Source organism: Lissotriton vulgaris, chromosome 12 (genome assembly GCF_964263255.1).
Source record: "Lissotriton vulgaris chromosome 12, aLisVul1.2, whole genome shotgun sequence".
Taxonomy (NCBI): Eukaryota; Metazoa; Chordata; class Amphibia; order Caudata; family Salamandridae; genus Lissotriton; species Lissotriton vulgaris.
Window position 1 is genome coordinate 326,826,591 of NC_141700.1, and position 12,471 is coordinate 326,839,061.

Genomic DNA, 12,471 nt, shown 5'->3' on the forward strand with positions numbered 1-12,471 from the left:
TAGAAATTATCTCCCAAATCAAAATGTGTCACAACAGTATGTAATTCAGACATGATTTTGAACTGTCAGCCTGACTGAGCCTGAGAGGAGAGGAAACCTGTGTGCTTGGTGCAGCATTAGAGGTAGACCGGAGTAGTACATATGTGGTTGGAAAGCTAAACAGGAGTCATGTCTCATTACTCGTTGACACTGGTGCTTCCCACTCTACTATAAGAACTGCAGAGGTTCCTAACCAACCGCTCTTGGGAGAAGGCATCCACGTTTTAAGAGTTCCAAATAAAAAGTTGTCCACTTCAATTTCTGAAACAGTTCCTGTTAAAAGAGGGTCCTTTGAAGATTGACATTGATTTGTGGTGTGTGATTCTAGTCCAGTGAACTTACTCAGATGTGATCTACTATTCAAGCTTAATTGTTCTATCTTTTGCACTCTGAGAGGTATTGAATTTCATACAAATGACGAGAAATTTGCTTTTAAACTTTCCCAACAGAGATCTGATATGGGAATGAATCCTCTATTGACAAAGGGTGACTGCCAAATGAAGTGAGAGACACCGTGATGCCTTAAGTCTGGGACTTAACAGGTAAAGACATTAGACTAATCAAAGTTCCGAATGACAGTGAATCCTAATACAGAATATCCAAGAATCTCACAATGCAATTTGACTCCAGATACTATTGCCAGTATTACTCCTGTGATTGACTCAATTATTGAGCAAGGGATACCGAAGGAGATAATGGGGAGTCCATGTAACTCTCCCATTATGGGAAGCCAAATGGCAAGTATTGGTAGTGCAGGATTTGCAGAAGGTGACAGCAATTTCTATCCCTTGCTGTCCTGTGGTACCAAATCCAGTGGTTTTCTTATTTCAGATTCCACGTGAGGTCGAATGGTTTTCAGTCATTGATTTATGTCAAGCTTCCTTTTTGCTTTTCATTTCCGCAATCATGTTTTGGCATGGTGCCATAGGTATAAGGAAAGTCCCACAATTTTCACAATCAGATTCTCAAAAAGAATCTTGAGTCTCTGGTAATGCCAAATCACTCAGTATTAGTACAGTATATGGACAACCTGCTGGTGGCGTCAAAACAGTAATACTAAGGAAGCTTGATGATACTAAATACTAAGGAAGCTTCCAAGACTGATACCATTGCCCTTTTGTATCATCTGGCTGAAAATGTATATAACGTATCCCCAAATAAGATACAGTTTTGCCAAACTGAAGCCCTGGACTTAGGACACCACATCGAAAATGCAGTAAGGAAAGTGTCACAAGAAAGAATCTCTGTGATTCTTGACATGAGTCTGCCAACTAGCCAAAAAGAAGATTGCATGTTCTTAGTAATGGTGTGTTACTGTTGACAATGGATTTCAAACTTTTCATTGATAGCAAAACCTCTCCAGAGGTTGACACATAAAGGTGTTTCTGATCCGGTACCTTGGGTTGACAGTTGTATGACTGCCATCACTGAGCTACGAGAATGCCTTTGTAGGGCACCAGCTCTGGGAATGCCTGATTAGAACAAATGCTTTGTGTTGTTTTGTAGTGAAAGGGAAGACTGCACTCTTTCGGTACTGGCACAGATGAACAGAAGCAATGGCAGACCTGTCACATATTTTTCTGCGACTCTTGATCCTGTAGCTGCAGCGTTGCAAGGAAGTTTGAAAGCGGTTGCTTCTGCAAGTGTGCGTCCTGAGCACTGTGAAAACATAGTCATCGGACATTTACTGACTGTGTTTGTGCCTCACTCATGGGAATACTGTTGACCCATACTTCGACATGGCGTTTCACTAATAGTTGTCTTACAAAGTATGAACAAATACTTTTGGGCACAGAGAACATAACACCATTGCCTGGAAATAAAACTGTAACTGATGAAGTTGAACATGATTGCTTGGATGTGACTGAGTTATGTACATAGCCCAGACTTGATATACAGGAGGAACCATTGTCTGAATCTGATCATTTGTTGTTTGTTGATGGGTACTGTTTGCGAGACAATGGAGGACATCTGGAAGCTGCTTATGCCATTTGTACAGTTGCAGGCATTGTAGAAGCATCATTTGATTTGATTTGATTTTTATAATGCACAAAGAAATGCCTAGAGGAGTCTAGGTGCTGCAGGCTGACAAGTGATTGGGAAGCAGGAGGGGAGTATACTAGTTGCATTGCTTCTTATTTTTAACTTGCTGCATTATGTACCAGTTGAAAATCCTAAGCTTACAACATCTTTTAAAACTGTCAAAACAAATAGCACTGATTCTACTGCTTGGAATGAAAAAACTTTGCATCTTGATATTTCAAAAACTGATCCTTCATTAAATGTCTACACTAGGTTATGAAATGAATACATTGACACAATGGATGCTAGTGATTGCTACGTATGTATGCAATTACCTGCATCAGTTGCTGAAGGTGTTACCTGTCATAGTCTACCGTTAACATCTGGGATTTCTTGCAGCCTATTAACAAGTTTATTTTATGGTACTGATCGCTTGCAGTAATATTATTCAAATGAAGATTTTCTCTTTTTTCTGAACTTCCTGTACTAAAAAGCTTAAAGCCACATCCTGAAGCTTCACTAGCGGAAACTATGGGCTATGTATTTAGACCAACAGAATCAGTGGACATAGCTTATGCACATAGAAATAACCTAACCTAAAATAGGGAGAACTGAAAATAAATGTATAGGTTTAGTAGAAAATGGGTGAGGTAATGTGACAGTTAAATCTATTTCACCTCCTAAACTAACATTTTAGAATTTACCTGAAGTAGAACATAAAATTGATTTGCACCCTATCCCTGTCCAGTAAGGAGACCACTGCTGCACCTTCTCTGCACATCCACTTGGTAACTGGTTCTGCAAGCAGTGGCTGTAGATCACGGCGAGAGACCCCCTCTGCCATTGACAGTTCCACTCTGAGAGATGGGCGATGCTCCATGCCCAGTTGTGCACAAGGGGCAGGCTGTGCAGCAGCACCATAGGGCTGGCTGACACCGTGACTTCACACTTCCATGTGCTATAGTCCAAGGTGACCTAAAACAGCGCAGGCTAACATTCAACAAGACCCTAGTCTGGCAATAGCAGAGGGGGCGCTAGATGCTTTCACTGCTGCCCTATCCAGTACTGATGACCTCATGATGGAGTTAAGAGCAGGCTTTAGGGCTCTGGACAGCCGCTTTAATACCCTGGACAAGCACCTAGACTCAGTGATTGTACCTCTGGACCACCATGAAAGGAGATTGGATACTATGAAGGGCAGGGTTTCAGATCAGGAGGATGGGGCGGCCCAGTTGGCCAAGAGGATAGACCATTTGGAAAGACTTCTAAAGACAGTTGCAATGAAGAATGAAGATTTAGAGGCAAAAAGTAGACACAACAATATACGCATCCTGGGTATACCGGAATCCATGAACACCAGCTGCCTGGATCAATTTGTGAAACATCTCCTGGTCAACTTGTTTGGCAAAGAACCTCTCACATCCACCTTTTTGGTGGAGAGGGCTCACCACTCTCTTGGACCTTGCCTGATGCCTGGATGCCCTCCGCAACCACTCATCGCATGCCTGCTCCATTTCCGGGACACAGTCTTGCGCCTGGCTAGAGAAAAGGGACCACTCCCTTGGCAAGGTTCATTTGACTCTTTATATTGAGACTTTAGTGCAATGGTCCAAGAAACGCACCGCAATACACCGGTGCCAAGGCCACACTGCATATCCTCGGTCTCCCCTATGAGATGGTATATCCTGCATGTCTTTGGATGGAGTTAAGAAGCAGACCACAGCTATTCGATAACCCAACAGCAGTACAGGACTTCTGCCACAAGTACTCTGAGAAGCAAACGACACACAGGAATACCTCACCTGAGGGACTTCCATCGGACAGAAACTCAGGCACAAAGGCTGAATTTTTTTCCACAGGCTGACTTCTTTTTGGTCCCAGTTCGGCTGTAGGTATGTAACATATATGCTGAAGATTGATTCATGGTGTTGCCTGTCTTCCTAACACGTGGACTCACACATAACATATTAGTATATGTGGCAAACTGCATTAATCATTGCAACTTTTTATTCGAAAAGGATGTGCAGAACCTGCGTAGCGTTGCCACACCTAGAGTGTGTTCTGCAATTAAATGTTTAGATATCATTTTATACTGCAAGAATTGATGATTGTGGTAACTCTAACTTAATCTTTTTGCCCATGCTAAAAGAACCCTTGTGAACCATCTTCCTGCCTTTGTTGGTGGTAAGAGTTATTAATTCTAAACCATCCTCTTTATGGATTCCTATATCTACTTCGCCTAGCTGTGTGATTTTATATTTCCAGCTGTTAAACTCAAGACTAAGTTTCTTAAAATGTTACTTATATGCATTGATGTCGGATCTTTAATACCATAACCAAATTATCTATATTTGTCCGAGTCTTTTATTGTCTTAACGTTTTTTCTGCAGAATCTGTGCTTTTAATTTTATGATTTCTAAATGCCTGCTAGAGAAAGTTTTAGAATATTTCCAGAACATCAGGCTTGTTTGCTCTTGATTTGTGTAGCAACAACAGAGCTCTTAGTTTGCATAGTTCTTGTTGGACTAAACTTCTTTAGGACGTTGGGTCTTTCCATTGCAATACTTTTTGATAGCATGATTCTGAGAGTACTATATTTGAACATGATCGCCAATTTGTGAGTTGGCTGCCAATTATTGGTCCTTATTGGGTGGCAGACAGTGAAACATCCAGATTTCTCACCCCTCACTACAACAAAGAAAGGTCTATCAGAGTATCATCGCCTCTGTGGGTGAAGGTATAGAATCATTCTGAGTAAAAACAGTTACTCGTATGGGCCCAGTGCTACGAAACCAGTATATTGCTTCCGCTGCAACCGTATTATGGTGCTGATTTTTGTGTAGGTCAATATTTGGAGGTTTGATAATTTGACAGTAATGCATAGAATCATCCACATGTGGGCAGCATACACAAAATATTGATTTCCCATTTGTAGCCCGACAAACATTTATAGTGTAAGCTGACTCTACCTTTGACCTTCCTGGGTAGTAGGCGAGGTAAATGAGGCCAGAATATGGCTACTGCGCACCACTACCAAACCGTTAAATGATGTTAATTAAATGACAATTTATAAATAGACAGCTACAAAGCAGCATCGAATAACAAAAAAATAATAATAATAATCATTTATTCAGTACCACCTTGACCTACATAATTTATGAACACACAAATAAAACCGTGAAAAATGTAAATAACCAAATAAGTCTACAGTCCTGATCTGATACGCATGTATGTTGTTGCCAGAAAAATAATCCGAAAAACATCATGCCAGTATGTCAAACGCAAGAGTTAGTTCCCTCGTCATCCGCGTGTATAGCATGTATCCCGTATGTTATTATACTGGGTTTGTAAGCAGAACTCCCGTTGTAAGAAGGCTTCATAACAAATGGAGATTTCAAGGGCTGTGGGAGATGGTAGCACTTCCTGCCTAGAGCACGGCGCATGCAGTCAACATCCTATCAGCATTCAGGACCGCTCTCTGCAGCCAGGACGTGTTGCTCCTCGGGGGTTAAATGAGGTGAGGAGTACCAGAAGGCCGTGATGAACACGTTGACGGCCGTGATAACCAGGATTAACCCAGTCACAATGTTATTCAGCAGGTGAACTCTAAAAGAAAGAAAAAAGCACACAGAAAATTGATGAAAGCATTCCCACTGGTTAACAGTAGTGTTTTTCCCTCTTCAAGTACAGCGTTTTCAAACAAGGGCGTAGAAGGTACTGAATTTTTAGGGGAAACAGAGACAGCTTCCGAGAGCAGAGTCCGGATCTGGCTTGGCTCTGGGAGTCAGAGGCTAAAGATATTCGTTGAAAGTTGTAAATCAGGCAACAAAGACATGAAAAAAAACATGATAGAAGCTCTTTAAAACGAAACAACACCTATTTTTCGACATTTCTCAATGCATCAATTAAGTACATATAATTGCAACACTGATTTAAATGACGTTACCACAGGTTATCCAAAATCTGTCAGTTAATCAAGTTCTCTATTTGCATGGCCTAAACGGTTGCTAAATGTGAAGCAAGATATTTTATATTAACTGAGCTTTTTTTTCTGCTCACAGATCCTGGAATTAATTAATTCTTTATACCCTCAAACAGTGAAGTAATGGATGAGTGGGAAAGCTGAGTCCAGGTTTGCTGGTTGCCGGTGTCTAATTCAGACATCGTTCTCTCTTCTGTTTAACAGCAAAGGTCGGTGCATTTTGTGTTCAGTTACTTCATGTTTTCGTGTTAGTACATAGAGTTCAATAAATACACTTATCACACCAAAGGCATAGAGTAATATGGAGTGGTTTAGTATTGAGTAGAGTGGCTTGGAGTGGTGAAGAGTGTGGTGCTGTAGAGTGGTGTAGAGTTGAGTTGTGTAGAGTGGAGTGGCATAGAGTGGGACAGGATAGAGTAGAGTGCAGTGGTGTAGAGCGCAGCGGAATAGTGTAGAGTGGCAAATAGAGCTGAGTGGTGTAGAGTGTGATGGCATTGAGGGGCTTGGCAAAGGGTAGAGTTGAGTGGAGTGGGCTAGACTAGAGTGGTGTGGAGTAGAGTGAAAGTGGTAAGCGTAGAGTGGCTTGGAGTGGCGTAGACTAGAGTAGCATAGAGTAGTGTTATGTTGAGTGATATGGTTAGAGTGAAGTGGGGTTAAGTAGAGTGGTGCAGAGTAGAGTGGCATAGAGTGCAGTGTTGTAGAGTGCACTGACGAAGAGTGATGGGGAGTATAGTGGCATATAGTGCACTGGGTTAGAGTGCAGTGGAGTTGAATGCTGTAGAATAGAGAGTCATAAAGTGCAGTGGCACAGAGTAGAGTGGTGCAAAGTATAGTAGAGTGGTGTAGAGTAAAGTGCAGTGGTGTACAGTGCAGTGTTGTAGAGTGTTCTGGCCTAGAGTGCATTGGCATTGAGTGGAGTGGGATAGAGTAAAGTGGGGCAGTGTAGAGTCATGTAGAGGGCAGTGGTGTAGAGTAGAGTGCCATGGAGTAGAATGGCATAGAGTGCTGTAGCACAGAGTAAAGTGGTGCAGAGAAGAGTAGAGTGGCATAGAGTGCAATGGCATAGCGTGCAGTGGCATAGAGTACAGTGATGCAGAGTATAGGAGAGTTTAGAGGCGTAGAGTGATGCACACTAGAGTACAGTGGCGTAGAGTAAAGTGGCGTAGAGTAAAGTGGTGTGGAGTAAAGTGCAGTGGCATAGAGTGGTGTAGAGTAGAGTGCAGTGGCATTGAGTGGAGTGGTGAAGAGTAGAATGGTGCAGAGTAGAGTGTGTAGAATGCAGTGTCACAGCTTTGAGTAGCAAAGAGTGCAGTGGCACAGAGTAGAGAGGTGCAGAGTAGAGTGCAGTGGCGTAGAGTGGTATAGAGTGCAGTAATATAGAGTGCAGTGGTGTAGAGTGTGGTGGCACAAAGTAGACTGATGCAGAATAGATTACAGTGGCATAGATTGTGGTGGTGTGTGTAGTGTAGTGGTGCAGAATAGAGTGCATAGGCATAGAGTGCCTTGGCAGAGGGTGCAGTGGTGTACAGTGCAGTGGTGCAGAGTAGGGTGAAATGGAAAAGAGTGCAATGACGCAGAGTGCAGTGGCATAGAGTAGAGTACAGTGTGGTAGAGTTAAGATTTCAAAGTAGTGTAGAGTGTTGTAGTGTAAAGTGGTATAGAGTGCTGTGGCATAGAATGTTGCAGAGAAGAGTAGAGTGAAGTAGAGTGCAGCGGTATGGAGTGCAGTGGCATAGTATACAGTGTGGCAGATTAAAGTACACTGGCACAGTGGCGTGAAGTTCAGTGAAGTAGAGTACAGTGGTGCAGAGTACAGTGGTGTAGAGTGTAGTTGCATAGAATAGAGAGCTGTAGAGTAGAATGCAGTGGTGTAGAGTGTAGTGGTGTGGGATGCAGTGGTGTAGAGTACAGTGGTGTAGAGTGCAATGGCCTAGAGCGGAGTGGTGCAGAGAATAGTGCAGTAGAGCAGAATGCACTGCATAGAGTAGAGTGGTGCAGAGTAAAGTGCCGTAGAGTGCAGGGGCATAAACTGCAAGAAGTACAATGCAGTTGTGTGAAGTGGTACAGAGCAGAGTGTCGCAGAGTGCAGTGGCCTAGACTAGAGAGGTGCAAAGTAGAGTAGAGTGGTGTAGAGTGTGATGTTGTAGAGTAGAGTGCCGTGAGCTATAGTGCAGTGATGTAGAGTGCAGTGGTCTATAGTGCAGTGACACAGAGTGCAGTGGAGTGGCATAGAGTGCAGTGGGGTAAAGTAAAGTGGAGCAGAGAAGAATGGTGCAGAATAGAATAGAGTAGAGTGGCATAGAGTGCAGTAAAATAGAGTAGAGTGGTACAGAGTTTAGGAGAGAGGTGTAGAGTGCAGTGGCATAGAGTGCAGTGGCATGGAATGCAGTTGTGCAGAGTAGAGTGGCATAGCGTGCAGTGGTGCAGAGTAGGGTACAGTGGCATATAGTGCAGTGCAATAGAGTAGAGTGGTGCAGAGCAGAGTGGTGCAGAGTGCAGCTTCGCAGAGTAGAGTGATGAAGAGTGCAGTGGTTTAGAGTACAAAGGCGTAGATTACAATGGCATATAGTACAGTGGGGTAGATTGCAGTGGCACAGAGTAGAGTAGAGCCGAGTAGATTACAGTGGAGTAGACTGCAGTGGCATAGAGTGCAGTGGTGTAAAGTGCAGTGATGCAGAGTAGAACACATTGGCATAGATTACATTGGCATAGAAACAATGGTATACAGTGCAATGGTGTAGAGCCTCTATACACTGCACTCTACTCTCTAGAGCCTCTATACACTGCACTCTACTCTCTACTGTATGCCACTGCACTCTACTCTGCACTGGCCTAGAGTAGAGTTGTGCAGAGTAGAGTGCAGTGGCATAGAGTGCAGTGGGTAGAGTAGAGTGGTGCAGAGTAGAGTGTCATAGAGTGCAGTTGCATGCAGTGCAGTGGCCTAGAGTAGAGTGGTATAGAGTAGAGTAGAAGGGTTTAGAGTGCAGGTGTGTAGTGTGCAGTGGTGTAGAGTAAAGTGGTGCAGAGAAGAGTGCAGTGGCATACAGTAGAGTGGTGCAGAGTAAAGTGGCGTAGAATGCACGCCTTAAGTGCAGTGGCCTAGAGTAAAGTGGTATGGTGTAAAGTGCAGTGGCATAGAGAAGAGTGGTGCAGAGTAGAGTGTTGTAGATTGCAGTGGCATTGGCATAGATTGCAGTGGCATAGAGTAGAATTGTGAAGAGTAGAGGGGCAGAGAGTACAGTGAAATAGGGTAGAGTGCTGCAAAGTAGAATGCAGTGGCATAGAGAAGAGTGGTGCATAGCAGAAGGCAGAGGCATAGAGTGCAGTACCATAGAGTACAGTGGTGCAGAGTACAGTGCAGTGTCATAGAGTGCAGTGACATAGAGTGCAATGTCCTAGAGGAGAGTGGTATAGAGTAAAGTTCCATGGCTTCTATGGCGTAGAGTACAGGGTAGGGGTGGGGAGCAACATAGAAGAGAGAAGGATGGGACGGAATAGCAGCTACATGGATGAAGATATGGGAGATGCGCTGAAAGCATAAGCACTCATATACTGCGTTTGAACACAAAGAAAAAAGTATCTCCAAAAACGGGAGCAGCGGATGGACATAAATACTTAGTCCATGCTCCAGAGGAGGGCTAGACACAAGAAGAGGACATGACGGTTGCATGCCGTGACAAAAGGAGATGAAGGAAACAAGAGTGACACTGAAGCTGAGAAATGGTAAGCTATGGGCAGGCTGTATGCCCTCTGTACGTAAACAACATGTCTCGCAGAGAAGGCACATGTGCTGTCTAGGGAAAGCCTACGAAAGCATCAACCTGAATTGCACAATGAGAAAACAAAAAACACTGGCATCAAACACATCTTCGCTGATTGAACAAAATGTGTGTTCTTGACAAATATCCCTATTGTGTTTGATTATCCAGACGATAATATTGTTCCATGTATAATAAGAATCTATGCCACAAATAGGGTGCATGTTACAACTGACTTTCCTCTTAGTTCACTAATGGCATTGTCCTCAGGGAAGGGGGGAATGAATATTTCTAAGTTTAAGTTTAAAAACTGTCACTTTTAATAAATGCCTGTCAATGTAGTAAATCTGATATACTAAGGTGAAACGCCTCTATGTGTTAAAGAAATATTGTATTATGAATTTTGTTGAGACTTTGGTATTTTGTTGCACAAATTACACAGCAAACGTTTTGTATGGCTCGGCTCATACACAGACTCTCAAACCCAAACTAAACCCTTGACTTTGCTCTGACTCAGCTCTCCCTGATACTTTGTTGGCTCACCTACCTATATTGCTGCATCACATAGTGCAAAAAACATTTGCCTTTTCCCAGTGCTTTTAGCAAGATGAAAACAGTGGGGGGGGGGGGCCTCTAAAAAGGGTGTTGCCAAATAAGAACATCTAGGAATACTATCCTATTAACTGTGTGACCTAAAGCGTGAATACTGAAATCCTCTGCTTTACACAGCGCTACATCTGATCAGCAGACCAGTATTTGGGTACCTCTTTTGGAGCTTTCTGTTTGTGAATTAAAGCATATCACACAACAACAAACACATATTTAAGATTTATTAGCTTTGTCAATACATGTCAGCACTAATTTTCAATCTTTATCAGGGAATGCATAACAATAGTGCTAATATTGAGAATAATTAACCCCTTCCCTGTGCCGCGAATTCCGCCGCAGCCCGGGTGGGGCTAGTGGGTGGGCATGGCGCTATGGTACTTATGACGGCTCCACGTCGTCATGAGTCACAGGCAGCTTGTGCTAATGACCAAGAGTGAGAAATCAATCACTGTTTTTGCCTATAAGGGTGAGGACCTGAATATAGGGCCCATTAGGGACTTATTTCAAAGCCAGGTTTTAATAACTGCTGGTGGTGAGCACTGGCAGGACCTTCCAACCTTTAAGTTCTGCCTTTGCCACCAGGTAAATTGCATATTTGTGTGATTAAAAGTCTGCATAGGTCACACAATGATTTTACTGCACGTTATGCTCCTTTTTTTGTCTGAACGTTGGTAAAAAGGGAGGAAACCCTTGTGGAAACAGTTTTGCAGTCATAGTTTACCTCTTGATTCAATGTGGACACTCAACAAGCACACATGTGTCATAAGTGAGCGGAAGGCATGTTACATCTCCTCCACACTCAACTCCCAACACTTTGAGGGGTTCATTACTGACTGCTACTGTCATTTAAGTTATGCTAGGGGGCAGACTGTAAGGTAAATGCCCAGGGGAGACAATAGTATGGATTTAGGGTTCATTGTTGATGGAAGCTGGCTCTCTATATAGTGTACTAAAAAGAAGTGCACTGTGCAGAGAGTCTAGAGAATTCCAAATGGTACATGGAGGTAAATGCAGATAATTCTAATGTTCTTTTTGTGGTAGTGTGGGAGAGCAGTTAGGCTTATCAGAAGTTAGTGCTAAGCATTTGTTGTATTCACAGAGGCAATAAATGAGACACACACTCAAGAATAAATCTGAGACCATTTTATAAAAATAACGTTGATATATGTCTACTTTTCTAAGTAGACACAGTTCTAAGGTAAGTACTTTCAGAGTTACGATTTTACAAAGTTCGGACAATGTATCACTTTTGTGCGCAATTATATGCACCATAGGAATCAATGGGGAACCAGAGGAACAAGGCATATAAAATCAAGCAATGCTCTCACATTTTAAGTCGATGTTGGGACCAGGTCTAAACTTCCAGCAGGAAAAGTTCAGGAGCACCCGGATTGGGCGGATGTATGACGTTACAGCGCATACTTTTACCACGCATACCATTACAACGAGGTTTTTACAACGCATACCATTACAACGCATAGCGCTTTGGGGTGCTGGATAGTGAATAGTTTAATTTACTATTCCAACTCCAGTCCCCGTGAACACTAGGGAAGGTGTTGGATAGTAAATTAAACGTATTCCCTATCCTAGAGCGCCCCCCAGTGTAATGCATTGTAATGGTTTGCGTTGTAATGACTGCGTTGTAATGGTAGTGCGTGGTAAAAGATTTGTTGTAAAGGTTGTATACCGGATTGGGCGGTAGCAGAGTGCTGAGGGTTTTGGAACTGGTGCACAAAGATGAGGGGGTCACTTGAAAATCCACTACAAAGGTGAACTTACAGGGAAGTGCAGTGGGTCTCAATAGAGGGAGGAAGTAGTAAGGGCCTGGGGATCATGGGAGCAGAGCTAGTTGGTCGGTGGTGTGGCTGGTGGGGCCGGGTGCAGAGCGAACAGGTCAGCCAGGCGTTGTGCATCTTTTGGTCCTCGTGGTCAGGAGTAGGTAACTTGAAAAGGTGATCTCGGGATGACTGGGCCACTCAGGAAGTGGATCTCAGGTGTCTCCACATCCTTTGATGGGTGCTTACTTCTGGTGCTTTGGGAGTCTGGAGTGGACTCTTCTTC

At 43.3% G+C, this 12,471-nt stretch overlaps 1 protein-coding gene across 1 annotated transcript in view; it reads right to left on the minus strand.

Moving 5' to 3' along the window:
- Positions 1-5,171: 5,171 nt before the first annotated feature.
- Positions 5,172-12,471, minus strand: part of LOC147674031 (ninjurin-1-like) — a 282,026-nt gene continuing 274,726 nt past the window's right edge. The window contains exon 4 of the mRNA XM_086946447.1: positions 5,172-5,667. Coding sequence (XP_086802573.1) covers positions 5,520-5,667 — 148 coding nt within the window. The 3' untranslated portion in view covers positions 5,172-5,519. The remainder of the gene's footprint in view (positions 5,668-12,471) is intronic.